The sequence below is a fragment of the Gymnoscopelus braueri genome (assembly GCF_963280865.1).
Source record: "Gymnoscopelus braueri genome assembly, chromosome: 5".
NCBI classification, from domain to species: Eukaryota; Metazoa; Chordata; class Actinopteri; order Myctophiformes; family Myctophidae; genus Gymnoscopelus; species Gymnoscopelus braueri.
This window is the reverse complement of record NC_137606.1, coordinates 56,438,734-56,462,622: the sequence shown is the minus strand read 5'-3', so window position 1 is coordinate 56,462,622 and position 23,889 is coordinate 56,438,734. Positions and strand designations below refer to the sequence as shown.

Here is a 23,889-nt window from a genome sequence, read left to right as displayed (position 1 = left end):
TTTTCAAAGATTTGCACAAATTTTCATTATTTTTCAAAAAATAGCAGATCTACAAGCTCATAGCGCGGCACTCGGTGCTGCGCTATGAGCTTGTAGATCTGCTATTTTTGAATAGCCAAAGAAATCTACAAACGACAGAGATGTGTTCCCGGATTGAATGGGTTAACTCAGAGATCTTCTATGTAGTTCTCCAGACATTAACAGGATGTCAGTAAGAACAGGGAACCAGAGAACAGAGAAGTGGAAGACAGATGGAAAGTTGTCTCTGTAAACTACAGCAAGGGTTCACAAACTTTTCAGGCCGCGACCCCCCAGAAACAAAACACCAATATTAGAACAGGGGACCCCCCACCCTGACATGCACTTGGAATTGTAGGAGTTGAGGATTTACATTTAGTTTGACTCGGTTCCACAGATAAATACTGTGGAAATAGCCCATCTACAAGCTCGCGAGGCGTTGTGAGCTTGTTGATCGGCTATTTTCACAATGTTTGCCTCTTTTTTCTGTAATATTTGATAATTTGGCCAATTTGGTATTAAAAAGATCTTAAGAGTCCTTAAATTGTAACTTTATAAATGTGCAGATACCCTGTATACACGTATACTGTATGTCGGTTTGTTTACTGTTGAGTGAGAAAACAATGTTGCACATTAAGATAATCATCTGGGGACCCCCCAAAATAATTTGTGGACCCCCCTGGGGGAACCACTGTACAGCAAGCAACTTGCATTGAGGTATAAAGTAACTTGGTAATTCCTTGGTAATAATACACTGATTCACGTGTTGTGAACAGATATTTGTATGCATTTGAAAACTTTAAAAGGGACATTGCATAATGATTACTTTCTACTTTTGGTACTTTAAGTACATTTTGATGTCAATACTTTTGTACTTTTACTCAAGTAAAACGTCAGACATGGACGTTCCACATTCACGTCACATTGTCTCTGAGCTGAAAACCTGACAGTTCTTCTGCACCTACAGTAGTTACAGTTGGTGATGTAGGATTGGACAGTAGGCTAGTTCTAGGTAGAGACTTAGTAAAGGATGAATTCACTCTGATTCTAACCTCATTTATGGTACAATTATTGTCTCACAAACAGAACACAGCTAGTAAAGATAAATGAATCACTTTCCTCTCTGATCAGGACTAATGTTGGAGCACCTCAAGGATGCATTACATCACCTGTGTTGTTTACATCAGTGCTTCTCAAAGTGAGGTCTGAGGACCCCCGGAGGTCCTTGGGAGGGTTCCAGGGGGGTCCCCAGCACATTATTTAATTTATACAAATATATCATCAAAATCAGTTTAACCACTTTAACCCTATATGCATCAGCTATTTGAATATAGCAGATCCACATCGATGTGACACGTTGTGAGCTTGTAGATCGGCTATTGTCAAATAATCTAAACAAAAAGACAAACTTTGAATAATTTGTGAAACATTTTAGCAATAAAAACTTTTGTGGGGGTCCTTGGCACACAATGCATTCAGGTGGGGGTCCGCAGCCAAATAAATATTAATTTATATAATACATAATGAAAAGTTTGAGAACCACCGGTTTATATTAAATATTGCAGAATGCACCACCAGTTTTGACCAATCAGTGTCTTTTATAATGTGATGATTCCACCTCTCTCTCTCACTCTCTCTGTGTGTGTGTGTGTGTGTGTGTGTGTGTGTGTGTGTGTGTGTGTGTGTGTGTGTGTGTGTGTGTGTGTGTGTGTGCGTGTGCGTGTGTGTGTGTGTATGTATGTATTTGTGTGTGTGCGTGTGCGTGTGGGTGCGCGCACATTCATGCATGTGGTTTATTTGTATTTGTTTAATGAATGCATGTAGTATATGAGTGAAAGCTGTTCTAACATGTTGATATTCATATGAAACTAACCTGGCTGTTGTGCAGTTCCTCACAGCTGGGATCAGCCTGTGTCGCCCCCACTTGTCTGTGTTGTATTTGTCCAGGTCCAACACCTCCAGAACCTTCTCTGACATCTGCAGCATGGTGGCCAGGGCTGAACACTGGGTCTCAGAGAGTTTCTTCTCTGATCTGTTCTCTGACTCCAGGTACTGTTCGATCCCCTGACTTAGTGAGGGGTCGTTCATCTCCATCAGACAGTGGAAGATGTTGATACATCTGTCAGGAGAGTCCGAAGCATCCATCTCTTTCAGGTTGTTGATGGCTCTCTGGATCTCCTCTGGACTGTTCTCTTTCTGACCCAGCAGGCCTCCTAACAGACTCTGGTTGGACTCCAGTGAGAGACCATGAAGGAAGCGGGCAAAGAGGTCCAGGTGTCCACTCTCACTCTGCAGGGTTTTTCCCATAGCAGCCTTCAGAAAATCAGAGAGGGAACTGTCATTGTTGTAATCATCATCTTTCAGGAATGTCTTCAGGACCTCCATGTTCCTCTGTGTGAAACAGTGAAATAGGTAGACTGCAGCCAGGAACTCCTGGATGCTCAGATGAACAAAGCAGTAGACCGTGTGGAGGAAGAACACATCGTCTTCTTTGAAGAACGTTGTGCAAAAGTCTGAGCACAACATGTCCTTCTTCACATCAAGACCACACTCTTCCAGGTCTTTCTCGTAAAACATAATGTCGCCTTTGTCCAGTTGTTCAAACGCCAGCCTGCCCAGCTTCAGAAGAACGTTTCCTTCACACTCTATGAGCTTCTCTTTGTCCGTTTCATCTACTGCAGGATTATTCATGTTCTCCCTCTGTGTCTCAGCTATCAGGAAGTGGCTGTACAACTCAGTCAGGGTTTTGGGCAGCTCGACTGTCACCCCCATTTTCTTTAGAACGATAGCAGTGATCCGACAGAACACAGGGATTTCACACATGATGTAGAGGATCTTTGATTTCTTGATGTGTGAGTAGATTTTGTTGACCAGGGTCTTATCACTGATTGTCTGCTTGAAGAAGTTCTCCTTCTGTTCATCTCTGATGAACCCTCGTACTTCTGTCATCCTGTTAACAAACTCCTTAGGAATCTGTTTGGCTGCTGCAGGTCGTGAGGTTATCCAGATGTGAGCAGAGGGGAGCAGTTCTCCCTGGATGAGGTTTACAAGTAGGATTTCCACTGGGTATGATTTGTAAATGTCTATGAGAGAACCTGTCGCGAAATCGAGCTGGAACTTATTCTCGTCGTAACCATCCATAACAAACAGAACTTTGATGGGGCTCTTGTTGTAGTTTCCTGACTTTTGCAATATGGTGAAGATGTCATTAAGAATGTCTTCCTCAATAAATCTGGTTTCCTTGATGCATGTGTGAATTAGCTTTGCCAAACTAAACTTTTGTCCCTTGAGCAGATTTAACTGGCGGAACTTGAATGGGAATATGAGGTGTGGATCTTGGGGAAAACGTTGCTTGGCCCAGTCAAAGACAAATTTGTGTACGAGGAAGGTTTTGCCAATTCCTGCACAGCCAACGGTCAGCACTGTTCTTTTTTTTTCTTTTTCAGAAGAGTCTTTAAAGATTTCACTGAGTTGGATTTCCTCTCCTGCCTTCTTCATCTCCATCTGTCTGACCTCATGATGGCTGTGGATGTCTGTGACATTGATGTCTACATTGAAGAGTTTGATGTAGATGTTTTCAAACTTGATCTTAGGCTCTGTGCCCAATTTTACACTCAGATAAGTATTGTCCATGTTGTCTTGAAGCTGTCCTTCATAGTAAGTAATATGATAATACCCTGATGTTTTCACCAACAGACCTGTTTTAAACAAAGCAATTCTATGTTTAACATCCTTGCCCAGTGGGAGGGAGAGGGCCCCCCCCCCCCAACCCTGACGCACACACGCACGCACGCACGCACGCACGCACACACACACACACACACACACACACACACACACACACACACACACACACACACACACACACACACACACACACACACACACACACACACACACACACACACACACACACCATTTTCTATTCCAGTCATTGACATTGTTGACTACTTTGGGATGCAAACAACTTTGTTGTGCAAAGACAGTGATTCTGATTCTGAAGAAAGACTCAGCTACCTTTAAGTCCCTCAGAAAGTTCTGTGACCTGCACAGCTTTACCCAGCTGATAAAGCATTTTACAAGGGTAGGCATTGCTTCTCAATCAATCATAGACCTAGTGTTGACAACGGACCAATCCAGAATTTCCAAGAGTGGAGTGATTGAGTGTAGCTTAACTCTTTGACTGCGGACGACGCGATAACGCGTCAAGTGCTACTTTGTCCAGTTGGCCGTCGACGCGCTCGACGCGCTGGACGCGCGTTCATTGTTTAATCTCTGATTGCGCTATGCTGCTTAATATTCAATGTTATTCTCGAGTTCCACTTACTTCACGGACATCTGCATCCGGTTTCATGACCTGGATTCCGTTTCCGGTTTTTGATTCTTTTCCCCAGTCATTTTCGTCCAAAATAGGTAAATAAACGGTCTTTCACACGGTATGACGGACAAACGGACAGTTTCTCTTCTATAATCTATGGTCTGGGTGACGATCAGTCATCGCCCTCGTGTATCACGACGGCATTTTGGCGATCAAAACAATCTGGGACGACGTCACTTCCGTTTTCATGTTTTTCTCTGTCTAATCTATCAAGAAGGCTGAGAGAGACCCAACGGCCTGATCAAGCAGTCATGTGCTGCACTCTAGTGGCGGACTTGTGCTGGGTCTTTACATTATGTCCCCTTAAATTATTTTCATGAGAAAAATTCAAAATATAAAAATAAAAAAACACGAAAATTGCTGGCACTGGGGGAGTACTTTATGAAAATACTCTGGCAGTCAAAGAGTTAAGTGATCACAATATCATTTTCTGCACTCGGAAGATTCACGGACCTGGAGCTTATTGTCACAGGACAATCAGCTGCAGGTCTATGAAACACTACTCAAGTGATCTTCTAACAACAGCTCTTGGAAAAATGGACTGGTCCCATGTCCTAAATTGCACCTCTGTGGAGGAGTCCTGGTCCTGTTTCAAAAAAGCTTTTTTGTGTGTACTTGATAACATCGCACCCACAAAGGTGGTGAGGGTCAAAGCTAGCACAGAACCTTGGATGAAGGGTGACATTTTGAATGCCATCAAACTCAGGAACAAAAGCTACTCCGAGCTCAGGAAAAACAAAAGTGAGCAGCTACTTGAAAAGTGCAGAAATCTACGAAATGTAGTTACTAAATTGATCAGAAATGCCAAAAAGAATTTCTTAAATGAGAACATAGAGGCAAACAAAAGCCACCCACAAAAACTGTGGGAGGCACTAAAACAATTAGGCTGCAACGGAAAAATTCAGACTAAATCTACAAACATTTGCATTATTTCAAGTGGCTCACTCACTACCGACAAGCAATTGGTAGCGGACTGTTTTAACAGTTTCTTCACCACAGTTGCAACCCAGTTGGTAAGCAAACTCCCTCAGCATTCAGGCTGTATGGCCCCGACCACATTCAAGCTCACTATGAGAAACTAGGGGCTAAAAAAGATTCCTTCTTTTTCAAACCTGTATTGACTGAGGATGTGCAAAACAAACTCCTCGCCCTACAGCCAAACAAGGCCACCGGCCTTGACAACATCCCCACCAGATTTCTCAAGAGACGCAGCGGTCTCCATTGCTCCCATAGTAGCCCACATTACAAACTTATCCATCAGTCAGTGTCACGTCCCACAAGAATTCAAGTTGACAAGAGTAATCCCTCTATTTAAAAAAGGAAGCAAACTAGATCCTGGCAACTATAGGCCTGTTTCCATCCTTTGTTCCATCTCAAAGGTTATAGAGCGATCAATCCAAGAACAAATCAACAGCTACCTCAGCGAGCGTAAACTGTTGTTTGAATTCCAATCAGGCTTCAGAACATCCCACTCCACTGACACATGCCTACTATATTTGACCGACTACATCAAACGTGAGGTAGACTCGGGCAAATACTGTGGCATGGTCATGCTGGACCTCCAAAAGGCGTTTGACACTGTAAACCACGCAATTCTACTTGATAAGCTGAGGGCGATTGGTTTTGATTGCACATCACTAAATTGGATGAGATCTTACTTGGAGGGTAGAGAACAAGTGGTTGACATCAACGGAACCATGTCCTCATCCCTCCCGGTGAGCTGCGGGGTTCCTCAAGGCAGCATTCTAGGGCCGTTACTGTTCCTTCTATACATTAACGACATGAATGCTGCCTGTAACTGCAAACTGTTCCTGTTCGCTGATGACTCGGCACTCCTGATCTCGGGTGAGGACAAGTTGCAAGTTGAGGAAGCTCTCAGCTCTGAACTCTCAAAAATCCGTACCTGGCTTACCGATAACAAACTGTCTCTACACCTTGGGAAAACTGAATCCATCCTATTTGGGACCAGACATTCCCTCAGTAAAATGAAGGTAAATGACTTCAAGGTCAAAGTCGATGACACAATCATCACTAGCAAAGAAGAGATTACCTATTTGGGATGTATTCTTGACAAATACCTGACAGGTGAAAGCATGGCAACAAAGGTGGTCAAAGGAGTAAACCAGAGAACTAGATTTATGGGCAGAGTTTCCTCTTTTGTCAACCCTCAGGCCCTCAGGACCCTCTCAGGGGCCCTGATACAGCCCCTTTTTGACTATGCTAGCTCCTCTTGGTACTCCAACACCTCAGTGTCACTGCAGACTAAGCTTCAAACCTTCCAAAACAAACTGATCCGACTACTTCTCGGACTGGGGCCCATGACCCACCTCTCTCCCACTCACTTTGCCAGCCTAGGCTGGCTCAGGGTGGAAGACAGGGTTAAACAACTAAAAATGGGTCTGGTCTTCAAAATTGTAAATGCAGATTTGCCCGATATGCCCTCTATACCCGCATATCTGTATAAATACCTCGAAAAAGTTAGTGACACCCACAGCCACGAAACTAGAGGGAGCGTAAACAACAATCTGGTACCACCCACCCATAAAACAAACATGGGCAAATTCTCCTTCTATAGCACAGCCACCAAGGAATGGAATAGTCTAACCCCATCCCTCAAAAAATGCAGTTCGCTGGGCTCATTCAAAACAGCCCTAAAAACCCATCTTTCTGGAGGCCGAAAGAGGAGCTAGTACCAGTTTCCCTGTAGACAAATGACCCCCCCTCCTCTTTTTGTACATATTTTGTATTTCCTCATGCTTTTTGTGTATATAATTTTTATTTTTCCATGCTTCCCCCCTCCCCTTTTTTTGTACAAATATTTTTTAAATGCTTTTTTTGTACATAGTGGTATTTTTTATGTATTATCTGTATTTTCATGTTGATTTTTGAACTGTTTGGTTGCTACTATATATGTCTATGAAATTAACTCAAGGACCCCAACGGAAACAAGTCCGCAAGGACTTTTTTGGCCGGACCTTTTAGACAAAAGCATTATAAATGTAACTGTGTTGTTTTACATTCTTTTGCCTAATAAAAATTTCAATCAATCAATCAAATGGCAACTCACTGGACTCTGATTCCCTGGTATTAGAAGTAGTAAATGGAGGCTATAAACACAGTGTGCAGAGCTGGGTTTCTTTCTCAGGGGCTCTTTCTATGATTACTGCCAATTAATCACGACTGTTCCCCCGACATCCTTCTATAAAACAGTTAGGAATCCCTACGGATAAGTTCTAGTGTTTGAGAGAAATAGCATCATGTTTCCTTTGAAAATAAAAGTAAAAGAGGCTGTGAAGAGATGGAGTGTCCTACAGAGAACAGTGTTAGTGAATAAATCCATTAGAATAACTTTGTGTAATGTTTCTGTACTGAGAACAAGTTTTACTTCAAATACTCACTCGATGTCTCGCTATGGGAGAGCGCCCTCTGTCGTGATCACAGAAGCATTACCTTATAAACTCCAGACAATTCTTTGGCTGACCTCTGACCGCCCTCTGACTGGAGGGCCCGCCCTCCATCCTATATAAGTCAGAGGCGAGTCATTTCCCGTAATTCAGTTTTTCTTCTCGTTCGATCGAGGAAGCACCTTCTCAGTCCACCTTATGGAGTCGGCACGGCGAAAGTCTCATCAGGACAGGATGATATCTTGGACCGCGAGACGCTGCTGACGGTAGGTGTTGACTTTCTTTACAAAACCTGTGACAATATCGCACGGTTCTTCCTAGAGGAACTTAACACGTTCCCTAGTTTTTCTAGCTTAAATTGCTAACGTGTAGTATAGTCTGCTACTTCTCAGCCTAGTAGCCGTGAGCCAGGGGATGCCCCACAGTTAGCCCCGAGCTAGCTAGGAGAGAAACAAACACGCCAGCACAGTCTGCTCGGCCCCTGTGTTTTGTTTTCCCTCCTCCCTGTTCCGTTCTTCAAGCTTAAAACGCTTAACGTGAATATGGCCTCCGCAGCTCCGAGGAGCCGGACCAGGTCCAACAGAGCCCCGGTCCCGCAGAAAGAGTGCGAGACGCCACCGACTAGCATACTACCAGCTAGCGTAGCGTGTCGTGACCGGGAGCTTAACAAGCTCCCACTAGCGACACTTCTTGCAGGCTATCATGCTAACACAGAGTAAACACGACATCTTAACATCGTGTTTTTCTCCAGGGTGACTTCTTACCCACGAGCTAACACCGAGTAAACACACCAGCGTCGTCCGCGTGTGCTTTCTCCGGGTCAGCTCTGCACGCCACCAACTAGCATCATAGGATACCAGCTAGTTTTTAGCATGTTGTCACCGGTGAGTTTAATAAACTCCCACTAACAACACGTTTGGCAGGCTACAGCAAACACGACAGCATCTCTGCTTTACATCGTGGTTTTCTCCAAGGTGATTCTTAGCCAAGAGCTAAAACACTGAACAAACACACCAGCGCTTTTACACTCTTAGTGTGTCTTTTCTCTGGGACAGCCCTGCACGCCACCAACTAGCATAATACGCTATCAGCTAGCTTAGTGCGTTGCCATCGGTGAGTTTAACAAGCTCCCACTAGCAACACGTTACACACTGAGTGCTGACACAGAGTAAACACGACAGCATAACCTGCTTCACATCGTGTTTTTCTCCGAGGTGGTTTTTAGCCACGAGCTAAACACCGGGCAAACACACCAGCGTCGTCCGCTCCTACTGTGTTCTTTCAGAGACAGCCCTGCACGCCACCAACTAGCATAATATGCTACCAGCTTGCTTAGCATGTTGCCATCGGTAAGCTTAGAGCTCCCACTAGCAACACGTTTTGCACACTGCGTGCTATCACAGAGTAAAACACGACAGCATCACTGCTCCACATCGTGTTTTTGTCTCTAAGGTGGCCTCTTAGCCACGAGCTAAAAACGAGCAAACACACCAGCGTCTTCCGCTCTTAGTGTTTTTCTTTGGGACAGCTCTGCAAGCCACCAGCTAGCATTGTCAGGGTGCGAGTTCAGAGGACCCAAATGCAGTACGACACAAGGCAGGAATCCAAGTTCAGGAGGTTTATTAACAAACTTAAACTTCCCATAAAATGGGGGTGTCAAAACAAGTGTCCACGACCATAAAAGGGCATCTTCAAGGTCTAAATAAAGAAGTCAAAGTCCACGGCCCGAGGAGCGGACCGTGGAAAGCATCATAAACTACCAGCTTGGCAGGCTACAGTTAGCTACACGCTAACACCGATATCGTGTTGTTTCTCTGGGACAGTAAAAGCTTAACAAGTTTTTCTCCCATACACGACTCCCCTGTTTTACGGACCTTGCCACAAACAGGCTCCACACGTGTTGTAAACAATAACCGCTGCAGCCCAGCAACGAAGGGACCCCTGTCCCTTGAAAGAGTGCGGGGTCTGCGGGAATAGAATGTCGGGTCACGACGGACACAACTTATGTGTTATTTGCCTGGGACCGACCCACGCAGCCCGAGGGCCATGTGAGGAAGGTCCGTTCCGCATAGCATGCGGACTGACTGAACCTAGGTTTGTCAGAAAAAGGGCCATACATTTCCAAATGTTTGACCCGGCCATAGAGGAGTCCACGCCCACCGGGACCTCGAGTTACCAGGGGCGTAGCCTATGGCCACAGCCACAGCCAGTGTGGGAGAACGGTTTAATGCCTACTCCCGTTGGCAACCAGCACTGGGACAACAGTTGACGTGTCCTGGGCTGAGCCCTACTCTTCCTACTCTAGCTACTCTACAAGAGCGAAATAAAGAAAGGAGAGGGACATGGCTGGGACTATGTCAGGAGGAGACGGTGGACACCGCCTCCCCCTCTCTCTCTGGTGGTCCTAGAGTTCTGGTGACCGGGCGGAGCGGGGTGAACACGCTCCACCACCCGATGGAAAGGAGAATGACTTTACACACTATACATTATGTGGATAATGTTGTTGTGAATGTAAACAATGGGTTACGACTGTAACCCTGGTTCGCTGATACTATGACCAAGATGTCTCCTTGGCAAGACATCGGAGTGATTATTAGAAATTGAACCCTCTCTACCTGTTTCTCCAATAAAATTTCAAACCGTTACAGCCTGATTTTCAGGGGCACGGCAAAAAGAAATGAAACAGGACAAAACCAGAACATAAGGGACACAAGCTCGCTACCACAGGGGTCTCACGGACACTTCAAGGTAGCGTGGCGAATGCTCGCCATGGGGAGAGGACGATTACGCCCTGTCCCCAAGGGAACGGCTCACGGCCGACTCTGTTCAACCACTATACGGCGCCACGGCACCACGACCAAGCTTAACCAGTGTTGTAGGAACCCCACTGTATGATATCGGAATGGATAAGGTGTATATCCAGGGGATATATACTACAGTTCGCCTCGAGACCTCCCCATGCTAGTGAAAGCAATCTTCTCATAAGCAGGGGACAGGCGGGCGACATTCTACAGGAAGACAATTCTCCCTGTTAGGAAAACAAACTGTACAAGAAATACCCAGAGACCAAGCGAACAGCGGGCTCTACTCGCGCTATTTCCTGGTCAAAAAGAAGGGGGGGGGCTGCGTCCGATGCTGGACCTAAGAGCCCTCAATCAGTATCTAAAGGTGTTTAAATTCAGGATGTTATCAAATCCGTCTCTCCTCCGCATGGTGCGTCAGAGAGACTGCTTCACATCGATAGACCTAAAAGACGACTACTTTCATGCTCCTTTTACCCACCACACAGAAATTTCTGCGGTTCAGGTTCTGAGGTTGAATTTACGAATACACGGTGCTACCGTTCGTGACGTCCTCAGCCCCAGAGTATTCGTCGAATTCACGCAGGTTGCGATTGGCCCTCTGAGAAGAGAAGGCACTCGCATACCGTCTTCCATAGACGATGGGCTGCTACAAGCCGACTCAAGAGTCGGCGGCAAGGCAGCATACTCAGAGAGTGGTGTCTCACCTACTGAAATCGGGTTTTCAGGGTCAACTGCGTGTTGGTGCCTGCACAAACAGCGAATTTCATAGGCAGGGCTCTGAACTCGCAATCGTTCAGAGCCAGCCCGCCACCGAAAAGGATCAGTCCTTTCTGTCCTGCCTAGCACAATTTTGCACGGGCCGGAGGGTCTCCTTCAAAATGTGCATGATAATGTCAGGTCTGATGGCCTCAGCCGTATCGCTAGTACGATTAGGCAGTTGCTGTCGTGTGTTGGTCACAGAGGAATGTGTGACAGCGCTGTGTCGCTGGAGGAATCTGTGATTCCTCTCAGACGAATGGTCTCTGCACCTGGAGATACCAGGACAGATCACCCCCAGGTGGATCTTTTTGCCTCACTGGAAGACACGGGATGTCCTTGTTCTTCTCAGTGGAGGGTGCGGTGCCTCTGGGTCGAGATGCACAAGTGCACGACTGGCTTAGAACTCTTTTTATGCTTTCCTCTGCTGTCCCTGTTAGCTCCCACATTCGTGAGAGTGAGGGACCAGGGGCTGATGGTGATACTGGTGGCCCCAGAATGGGGTCACTGGGTGTCAATCGAACCTCTCCTGTACGACCGCTCGTGGCTGCTTCCGTTACGCAGAAACATGCTAACGCTAGCAGGGGGCGAGATATTTTGTCCCTGGCCAGAACCTCTGACTCTCTGGGCTCAGCCCATGAGGGGATGAATCTGAGTACTGAGGGGTTATCCCAGAACGGTTTGAGATAAGGTGCGAGAAGTCTTGCACTGTGCCGTTCCAAGGCCATGTCCATTAAGTCCTTTTCTACAGGACTTAATGGATAAGGGCAGAGCCTTTTCCACGATAAAAGTCGACTTGGCGGCTATCTCAGCCTGCCGTATTTGCTTGAGGCCGAAACGGTGGGTCAGCACCGCTTGATTTGTCGGTTCATGGAAGGGGCCGGACGTCTCTTCCCGAGTCAAAGTCCCCGGTGTCATCCTGGGATTTGAGCCTGATGTTGGACTCCTTATCTCGGTCACTTTTCGAGCCTCTGAGTCAAATTGACAGAACAACTGTCAATCGAGACTGCGTTACTGATGGTTTCAGTGACTACTGTAGGGCTCAGTAATCTTCATGCACTGTCAGTACACAAGGAGTAGTGTACACAGTTCAAGGAAGGGGCTACAAGGGTGGTTGTCAGACCCAGACTTGGGTGTGTGCCAAAGAACCCCTTGGTACCAAGTGTCCTTGTGACCTTGGATGCGTTTCACCCGCCTCTTTTCGCCTCATAGGAGGATGAAAGGTTACATTGCCTTTGTCCGGTTCAGGCTTTGGAAATGTGCATTGGCAGATCTAGGGCTTTGAGAAAGTCAGATCAGCTATTTGTGTCATGGGCTCCACGGATGGTGGGCAAGCCCATTGCGTAACAGACACTTTCCCACTGGATTGTGGAGGCTATTCAGTTAGCCAGTGGTGGGATGCTGCCCCAGTGGGACTGAGGGCACATTCTACAAGGGAAATAGCAACATCATGGGCCCTCTTCGGGGGGGTCTCCATTTGGGATGTCTGCAGTGTGGCATGTTGGGCTTAGGCCTTGACATTTGCCAGGTTCTACAGTTTGGACGTAACTGCAGCCCCTGTGGCGCATACGGTCCTTAGTGTAGCCTCCAGGCGGGGATCAGGCCCCTAGGCTGGTTACTCTGGACTTCGAGATAACAATCAGGGAGTTTACTATACCTCCCATAGCGAGACATCGAGTGAGTATTTGAAGTAAAACTATAGGTTACTGGACGTAACCCCGGTTTTACGATAATATGAGCGATATGTCTCGAAAGACACCCTTCTTGTTTACGAACGAGAAGAAAAATGTTATCTTGAATTACGGGAAATGACTCACCTCTGACTTATATAGGATGGAGGGCGGGCCTTCCAGTCAGAGGGCGGTCAGAGTCCAGCCAAATAATTGTCTGGAGTTTATAAGGTAATGCTTCTGTGATCACGCCAGAGGGCGCTCTCCCATAGCGAGACATCTCGCTCATATTATCGTAAAACCGGGGTTATGTCCAGTAACCTATAGTTATGTTTTACATTAATGCAACCTGTTATTTTCACTCTCTCATACACACAAACACGAGCGCGCGCACGCTCACACACACACATGTTATATAATTTGAAAATAGGTTACATTATGTGTTACAGTTGGTTTAGCCGTTGCAACTGTCTGCTAATTTACATTTTATTCTGCCACATTTTACACACACACACACACACACACACACACACACACACACACACACACACACACACACACACACACACACACACACACACACACACACACACACACACACACACACACACACACACACCCCTTACCTCTCAGTTTGGAGGCTTTGTCTTGTCTTGCCTTCTCTTCTCCTCTCAAAGCTGAGATGTGAGACAGTTCATGGTCAGTGTGGAGACAATAGAATAATTTTCACCTTCACATTGAGCCTCATTCACCAATTATTCTTCTTAAGTTTCTTCTTAAAATAGTTTGTAATAAAAATCATAAGATAAGTCTAGTCAGATTCATGACATGTTCTTAAAGGGCAGAATCAAAAACTATAATGTTTAATCCCTTACTCTCCTAACATGAAACGGTGTGCCAGTTGATAGACACCGGTATCCGTGAGTTCTGGTTGGAATGGTTTTTCAGGCACGTTGAAAACTCTAAAGCAGTTGTTCTAAAACAAGACCCCTAAATTGAGGAGGCAGGAGCGCCCATTAGAGAATGTTACTGTTTAATATTACATTTTTCACAATGTTACAGATTATTCCACATTTTTCGCAATATTTCACGATTTATCAAAATGTTTGGAAAATAGATGATCTAAAGCTCAAAACGGGCCGCGATGTGATCCATTGTAAGCTTGTAAAACGGCTATTTTCGGATAGTCAAAGTATAAAATAGAGTTAAAGTTGTTGAACTGTTCCTCATTTTGCTGGGGACCCCCTGGAACCCCCTCAAGGACCCGTGGGGGTCCCCAAGCGTCACTTTGAGAACCACTGCTCTAAAGATGACAATAACTCAAGAATATATAATATAAATTATAAGAATACGATTGTAATTTAAATCCTATATTATTCAACTGTAGAAAACAAGAAACTGTTATTTTGCACAAACATATCAGCACTCAAATGTGCCTAAGAGTGTTCTTTAGTGTGTTGATTCTGTTCTTACCTAAGAACAAATCACAGCTAAGAAAACATTGGTGAATGTCAGAATCTTCACGTAAGTGGGTCCTAAGAAGACTTTTCTTCTTAAGAATGTTTGGTGAATGAGGCCCAATGTTATTATTATAATACATAGATGGATGGATTGATCATAATATAGATTTGAAAAACAAATCAGATAACAAATCAGTTGCAGACTTGCTAGTTACAGTATCTTCTGGTTCCAGTATAAATACAGTATGAGTTCTAGTCTTACTAGTTATCTTCTGTTTACAGTATAAATACAGTATGAGTTCTAGTCTTACTAGTTATCTTCTGTTTACAGTATAAATACAGTATGAGTTCTAGTCTTACTAGTCATCTTCTGTTTCCAGTATAAATACAGTATGAGTTCTAGTCTTACTAGTTATCTTCTGTTTGCAGTATAAATACAGTATGAGTTCTAGTCTTACTAGTTATCTTCTGTTTCCAGTATAATACAATATAAGTTCTAGTCTTACTAGTTATCTTCTGTTTCCAGTATAAATACAGTATGAGTTCTAGTCTTACTAGTTATCTTCTGTTTCCAATATAAATACAGTATGAGTTCTAGTCTTACTAGTTATCTTCTGTTTCCAGTATAAATACAGTATGAGTTCTAGTCTTACTAGTTATCGTCTGGTTCCAGTATAAATACAGCAGTACTGCTGCCACCATGATGCTGATGATCACTGGAATAACAATCACTTTCCTTCCTCTGCCTCCTGTTGATCCTCCATCTCTAGGAATGTTCCTCTCTGAAAGACATGATGATAAGGGAAGGAAAAAAAGAAGGAATGAAAAAGAGACATGGTATCTGAATATGTACATAATCCATACCCATTCTAAAGCACAGGAAGGTTTAGATTAGGACCAGATTAGATAACCACACTCAGTGCCGGCTTAATGCAAGGGCTTTAGGTGCTGTAGCACAGGGCACCAACCATGGGGGGGGGGGGGCGGAACCAACCATGGGGGGGGCACCAAACGGCGGGGAGAAAGTTAAAGAAGACTTAATTATCACCGGAGAGCACCAATTTAGAAGCAACGGCTGCTGAAGGAGCGCTAAAACGGTGAAACGCACCAGTGAAGCATCAATTTTCTGCGCTACACTCCCCTCCCTCCGCTGACAAAATGGTCCACAAAAGGTTGCTTTACTGGTATAATCGACAGGTAGGTCCATGAGGAAAACTAAAGACCAAGACCAGCCTGATGACAGCGGTGGTCATGCCTTGTTCAACAGTCTGATGGTAGCATCAGGGTGGAACCTGTTCATAAACATGATACTGCGGTAGGCCTCCTTTCACTACTCAGGTCAAAAGAAAAGACTCTTGTACAACGTGTAGACTACACCACATAGTTTTCATATCGTAAAAATGAAGTTTAGCCAAGTCTTGTGTTTAACCCAGTGTCAAGACAGGTTCCATAGAAATCAGACTTCAAAATAAAAAACCCTTCGATAGAAAAGGTAATAATGAGAATTTCTTCTTGAAATACTGTATGTTTGGGGATTATTTTGGGACAGTGGTGAAAACGTTCTAGTCCCCTCGTTGTTCCCTTTGAAAGAACTGAAATAACATCTACTTTGAAATAACAGGTATAAAATGTGCTTTGAAATAACTGATTTAAAATGCTCAACAGGAGAACATGTGTTAGTTTGAGTCTTCTTCCTGGTTCTGTGAACCAACACTGAATAATTTACTGGTACAGAGTACTGGACCGTACCGTCCCAATTCATTCCTCATAGATACTAGTCTGACAAATGGAAGTATTTACATTTAAATGCAGCACAATATCCATTATTTTAACCATTGTGTTAACACCTCTGTTACAGTATGACAGAGGTGTTAGCAGAAGTTCCTCAAGGTGTTAAAGAGTGATGTAAACGTTCATTACCTAGGATGTGTTGGTGTGAGTCAACATCATGTTTGATGTGTGGTAGGTGGACTCTACAGGTAATCAAACCTGCTCGTGTCACGGTCACATTCCTCTGGACATTGTAACAGTGTGGAGAAGGTCTGAGTGTGACGGAGGGTTCAGCAGTGATGTTGTTTTCATCACCGTCCAGCCAAGACATCTCAGGTTCAGGAAACCAGCACCCAGAATCACATGTCAACGATAAGCCTCCATCTTTTGGTCTAATTGAAGAGATCACTGGCTGAGACACAGCGCCTGCAGTAACAAATAAACATGATGAAATGTTATTTAACATGTCTTTTGGGATCATGTGATCAGTGACAGTACGGTAGCTGTAGTATTTGGCCCCGCCCTCTAGACTGGAGTCTTGTTAAGAGGATTTTCAGCCAGTTGAGTTATATTATATACAAGTACAACTGTATATCTTGTGATACAGAATATATAATCATATGCCATTATATAAACTACTAAGACTGAATTGCACCGTGATTATATTTTCACACGGACATACTAAAGTACTAGGGAAGTCCTCTGTGACGTGAATACCCTTATTTGGACTGGTAACGTGACAATGTTTATAACAAACGTGATAACGTGATGACCAGCGCTTAATTTGTAAATTATTAGGTGCCGGAGCACATGAATCTGACTAAAAGTTATTATTACAAAAACCTACATTAACCACTTCAGCTCCATATACTTCGGCTATTTGAAAACAGCAGATCTACAAGCTCACAATGATGCGACGCATTGTGAGCATACACTGCATCGCCTCCTAAAAACTACGGATTTGCAAGTCATCGTCACGTCGTAATGCAAGGTGTGTGCATATACCTTGTAGATTTGTTCATTTTGTCAAGAAAGCAACACTGCTTGAAATTTAGTATAAATAAAGCTTAACATTACAACAAACGTAATTATTTGATTGGAATGTGCAAAGGAACATCTGTGAAATAAACATCTGAAGATCCATCTTAATATTGATCTTGTAAACAAAAAGATAAAAGCCTGTTTATTACCCACAGTTACAGTGTTTTGCCTGGAGGCGTTCCACAGGGCCACCGTGACTCCATGACAGCTGTCAATCTCAAAGACACCCGACTTCTTATTTTGAGGGGAAATCTTTTTTAGATTGTTCAGCAATCCTACCTACAACCTACAGTGTTTCCTCCTATTGGAAACACTGTAGGCCTACATGTTTTTTTGTTATTTTTATTCCTCTACTCCAGTGGTTATCAACCTTTTCAGGCCACGACCCCCCAAAACAATCATTTGAACTGGGGACCGCCCAACATAATCAAATTTGAACTGGGGACCCCCCCCCCCTTAATAATCATAATTGTCTGAACTGGGGACCCCCCCCCCCCCTTAAAAATCATAATTATCTGAACTGGGGACCCCCCATAATAATCATAATAATTTGAACTGGGGACCCCCCCCCCCTTTATAAACATAATTATCTGAACTGGGGACCCCCCATAATAATCATACTTATTTGAACTGGGACCCCCCATAATAATCATAATAATTTGAATTGGGGACCCCCCCTGTCAAGCACTTGGAATTGTAGGAGTTGAGGATTTACATTTAATTTGACTAAATATTGTGAAAATAGCCGATCTACAAGCTTTTCACAATGTTTGCCCTTTTCTTATATTATTTGACAATTTGGCCAATGTTTGACCAGTTTTTATAGTATAGTTGTTTTTAGGTAGTGCAAGGGTCTTAAAAGTCATCTTGGGACCCCCCAAAATCATGTGGGGACCCCCCTGGGGGGTCCTGACCCACAAGTTGAGAACCACTGCTCTACTCATATCAGGAACATTTTAGATTTTTGACATGTTTCTATCCTTGTTTTCCTCGCTCTTCTCTTTTCTATTCTTCCTCCGTTCCTGAAAACTATACACATGAGCATATCTGTGCATATCTGCATGTTCCTTCAGTGATTCTGTAACAATTATATATTTTAACGAAAAAGGAACTGTCTACTTTGAAAGACAACAAACAATTCAGCTGAGGTAACACCAGGGGCCGTTTCACAGAGGCAGCGAAAATAGCCGATCTACAAGCTCACACGTGTTGTGTCGAGAAGCTGTTGGGTCGGGTGGAAACCTTGTATGTAAAACAATTAATTTTTTTAATTATTATTTAAAAACAATTAAAAATAGTGAAAATAGCCGATCTACAAGCTCACAACGCGTTGTATCTTGACGTGTTGTGTACATCTGCTATTTTCACTACTTTAATGTGATACACTTGTATGAAAAAGGGCAGTTATTCATGAAAAAAACATAAAAAGTCGCAATATGGAGATACAAGGTTTTCTGCCCCGACAGATATAATGATTTATCGACTTTTGCATTTATCACCGTCGAAACATTATTTGTTTATTTGTATTTATTTGCTTTCTTTTTGTTTAAACGTTATCAACTTTAATGCAAATCAAAGTTTTTCAAATATTTGTGGAAACTTAAAATGTTCAGACAATATATGGGTCAAGACACCGGTCGTTTTGTTTTAATGATACACAGGTTTATTTTGTCCTGCTCTTTCCTGCCTTGTTGTTTCCCATTCATATTATTGACCACTACATCTTACCAACAAGTAGCTGGATGTTACTGCTGCGTTTCAGGTCTGGAACTTTACACTGGTAGGTCCCCTCGTCTGAGAGCTTCACCCTGGACAGCTTCAGTGAGATGTTACCATGAGACAACTCTGTGTGAAACAGGGACGTCCTCTCTTTGTACAACGGGTTCTGTTCTGGAAGGTATAGTCCATTTCGGAGGATGAGAACAAACTGTGGCTTCAGGTCAGGTCTCAACCACTCCACTAGACGTCTCTCCATGTTGACAGGTGGTTCAATGTGACATGGAAGGATCGCCTCATCTCCCACTTTGGCCAGCACGGCTTGAGAGGACCCGATCACCTGGTTTTGACCTTAAAACAAAAACAAAAAATGCATTTAGTGTGGTAATATGAATCTTTATTTATTAAACTTTAAATATTAATACTCATGTAGATAGATGTATGCTAATCATTTATTAATTACATACCCATTTTATCCTACAATATAATAAGGAAACCTCAGTCCGTCAGTCAGTCATAACCTCTCTGTTCCGCATGTGACTTGAACAATAGATCTGAACTTGACAAGTAGCGCATTATGCACACAACCACGACGCCCGTTTCTCACTTTCCCAAAATGTAAGCTGTCTATTAGCGTTTCTGTGTAAACACCGGAGCTTCCCACCTCTGGCTATGGGATATGTTGTCACGGTTATGATGACGGCCTGTGTTGTCATGGTTACAGTGTACCCGCAGGCTATGGGATTGGGATCAGTAGCCACTGTGACAACACAGCACAGGCAGACCTGGCTCACAGCAACAAAGTTATAAAGGAGTCGAGGATGTTCATTTAGGAGACGTGTCCACAGACACACACACACACACACACACACACACACACACACACACACACACACACACACACACACACACACACACACACACACACACACACACACACACACACACACAGCCTTTTATGGGTGCTTTGGATATCATTGTATAAATATCATTTTATAAATTAGCTAAATGACTGGGTTGTTACACACAGCCATGCCATTGTAGGATTCTAATCAGCTAACACCTTCCTGGTCTATTCACAATCAATGAAGGTTGTTAACAAGCCACCAATGCACTGTGAGTGTGAACAACCTGAGTCAAATGTGTATGTTCATTTCAAAGGAGCGTCACAGACAGAGAGAACAAGTGTACAGTCTTGTTTGTCAGTGACTAAATGCACACCTACTGTGTCCTTGACCAGTACTTCTCTTGCAAAGCTCCACAATTGCCTTGGTGATATCTATGGGGTCTGTTTGTGGTTAAAACCCAACATCAGACACCATGTCACAGAGTTTACAAGCTAATGAAATGAGCTACCTGGCCTTAAGGCGGACTGGTTTAAGGTAGACCAGTAATTCTACACAGAGCTAATGTGACACCAACTCATAACCACTGTCTCATCAAAGTCTCAACGAGGTGCAGTCACATACTCATATCAATATCAAATATCTCCATTACAGCGCAGCGTAAACGGTAAGAATGCCAGCACTAGATGTACCCTGTTTTAATAAACCTCTGGCACCAAATGTGTTAATACTTTGAGTGCACACATCCCCGGGTATGGACTTGTTTTTACTATCCTAATGGTGTAAGACATTTGTCTTCACAAGTGATACAGCTCTCGTTTTCACAAGAAATACTTTTTTTTAAATAATTTGGCTGATGGATTGAATATAAAGGAGCATTTATTATTAACAGTAGCTAGCCTATCATGGCAGAGCTGGGTGCATTTCTCCTTTCCGACATGTCGCCTTTCCGACGTTGACGAACCCTATACCTAACCCTAACCCTAACCATAACCGCACGCGGAAGCCACTAGTCGGAGTGGTGAGATGTCGGAATGGAAGGAGCACCCCGGCAGAGCTATGCATTGCAGCTCCGTATGTAGACTAATAGCTACATTCAAATAGTGTTAAAGGGATAGTTCACCCCCAAAAATGTTTTTTTCTATCAATTACTCACCCCATGAAGACTTGAATTTATGGATTTTTTTTTATTTTTTTAAGAATATCAGATCTACAAGCTATTGTGAGCTTGTAGTTTGGCTATTTTCACACCATTTCTGTGGAACCGAGTTAAACTAAATGTAATGCCTCAACTCCTACAATTCTTCCAAGTGCTTATAAGGGTGGGGGGGGGGTCCCCAGTTCAAATAGTTATGATTATTTGGGGGGGTCCCCAGTTCAAATAATTATGATTATTCGGGGGGGTCCCCAGTTCAAATAATTATGATTCCCAGTTCAAATAATTAGGATTATTCGGGGGGTCGCCAGTTCAAATAATTAGGATTATTCGGGGGGTCCCCAGTTCAAATAATTAGGATTATTCGGGGGGGTCCCCAGTCCAAATAATTATGATTATTTGGGGGGGTCCCCAGTTCAAATAATTATGATTATTTGGGGGGGTCCCCAGTTCAAATAATTATGATTATTTGGGGGGGTCCCCAGTTCAAATAGTTGTGATTATTATTTATTTTTTTATGGGGGGCATGTACATGTGGCCATGTACTTGGCCACATATCTGAAAATATTTTGGGCCAGGGACCCCCATACAAGGTGTATGTATTTAAAATGTTTCAAAAACATATTTTTTCTAGATTTTTATTTGAAAATAGCAGATCTACAAGCTCACAACGTATCACATCGCGACGTGTTGTGAGCTTGTAGATATGCTATGTTCAAATAGCTGAAAATAGTTGTGCTCATGTGGCTATAGTCACTTAATTATTTTGGTATTGTTTTCATAGATCTGGTTGCTTATTTATCTCGCAAAATATCTGGCAACACTGCTAACCACCACCAAAGAGGCTGTTCCACATCCCACCCCCAGCACCTCACATCAATGTCACTATAGGGACATCTGGGCGACATCTGCGCTAATACAAGAATTTTCGCCCCCAAAACACGCCGGGTCAAATCCGGCGACCTCGGAATGGTCGCCACCAGATATTCCTAAGCGTAACTTCAGTTAAACTACTAAGACCGCTTCACTAGGCCCCCCTCAGTCCAGAGTAGACTTCTTCCATTCCTAACCTTAACCTCAGTAAAACTATGCCTAAACCTAACCTTATTATAACCTTAACCTCAGTAAAACTCTGTCTAAACCTAACCTTATTCCTAACCTTAACCTCAGTAAAACTCTGTCTAAACCTAACCTTATTCCTAACCTTAACCTCAGTAAAACTATGCCTAAACCTAACCTTATTATAACCTTAACCTCAGTAAAAACTATGCCTAAACCTAACCTTATTATAACCTTAACCTCAGTAAGACTACGCCTAAACCTAACCTTATTCCTAACCTTAACCTCAGTAAAAACTATGCCTAAACCTAACCTTATTATAACCTTAACCTCAGTAAGACTACGCCTAAACCTAACCTTATTCCTAACCTTAACCTCAGTAAAACTGTCTAAACCTAACCTTATTCCTAACCTTAACCTTAGTAAAACTATGTCTAAACCTAACCTTATTATAACCTTAACCTCAGTAAAACTATGCCTAAACCTAACCTTATTCCTAACCTTAACCTCAGTAAAACTGTCTAAACCTAACCTTATTCCTAACCTTAACCTCAGTAAGACTATGCCTAAACCTAACCTTATTCCTAACCTTAACCTCAGTAAAACTGTCTAAACCTAACCTTATTCCTAACCTTAACCTTAGTAAAACTATGTCTAAACCTAACCTTATTATAACCTTAACCTCAGTAAAACTATGCCTAAACCTAACCTTATTCCTAACCTTAACCTCAGTAAAACTGTCTAAACCTAACCTTATTCCTAACCTTAACCTCAGTAAGACTATGCCTAAACCTAACCTTATTATAACCTTAACCTCAGTAAAAACTATGCCTAAACCTAACCTTATTATAACCTTAACCTCAGTAAGACTACGCCTAAACCTAACCTTATTCCTAACCTTAACCTCAGTAAAACTATGCCTAAACCTAACCTTATTATAACCTTAACCTCAGTAAAAACTATGCCTAAACCTAACCTTATTATAACCTTAACCTCAGTAAAACTATGTCTAAACCTAACCTTATTATAACCTTAACCTCAGTAAAACTATGTCTAAACCTAACCTTATTCCTAACCTTAACCTCAGTAAGACTATGCCTAAACCTAACCTTATTATAACCTTAACCTCAGTAAAACTATGCCTAAACCTAACCTTATTATAACCTTAACCTCAGTAAAACTATGCCTAAACTTAACCTTATTTCTAACCTTAACCTCAGTAAAACTATGCCTAAACCTAACCTTATTCCTAACCTTAACCTCAGTAAAACTATGTCTAAACCTAACCTTATTCCTAACCTTAACCTCAGTAAGACTATGCCTAAACCTAACCTTATTCCTAACCTTCACCTCAATAAAACTATGTCTAAACCTAACCTTATTCCTAAACTTAACCACAGTAAGACTATGTCTAAACCTAACCTTATTATAACCTTAACCTCAGTAAAACTGTCTAAACCTAACCTTATTCCTAACCTTAACCTCAGTAAGACTATGCCTAAACCTAACCTTATTATAACCTTAACCTCAGTAAAACTATGCCTAAACCTAACCTTATTATAACCTTAACCTCAGTAAAACTATGACTAAACTTAACCTTATTTCTAACCTTAACCTCAGTAAAACTATGCCTAAACCTAACCTTATTCCTAACCTTAACCTCAGTAAAACTATGTCTAAACCTAACCTTATTCCTAACCTTAACCTCAGTAAGACTATGCCTAAACCTAACCTTATTCCTAACCTTCACCTCAATAAAACTATGTCTAAACCTAACCTTATTCCTAAACTTAACCACAGTAAGACTATGTC

At 43.0% G+C, this 23,889-nt stretch overlaps 1 protein-coding gene across 1 annotated transcript in view; it reads right to left on the bottom strand.

The window, feature by feature from the left end:
* Positions 1-23,889, bottom strand: part of LOC308085052 (uncharacterized protein) — a 41,263-nt gene that overhangs the window by 13,820 nt on the left and 3,554 nt on the right. Inside the window, exons 2-6 of the mRNA XM_080428079.1 lie at positions 19,030-19,368; positions 16,411-16,686; positions 15,144-15,272; positions 13,657-13,707; positions 1,892-3,716 (exon numbers count right to left, since the gene is read on the bottom strand). Coding sequence (XP_080284205.1) covers positions 1,892-3,716; positions 13,657-13,707; positions 15,144-15,272; positions 16,411-16,686; positions 19,030-19,368 — 2,620 coding nt within the window. The remainder of the gene's footprint in view (positions 1-1,891; positions 3,717-13,656; positions 13,708-15,143; positions 15,273-16,410; positions 16,687-19,029; positions 19,369-23,889) is intronic.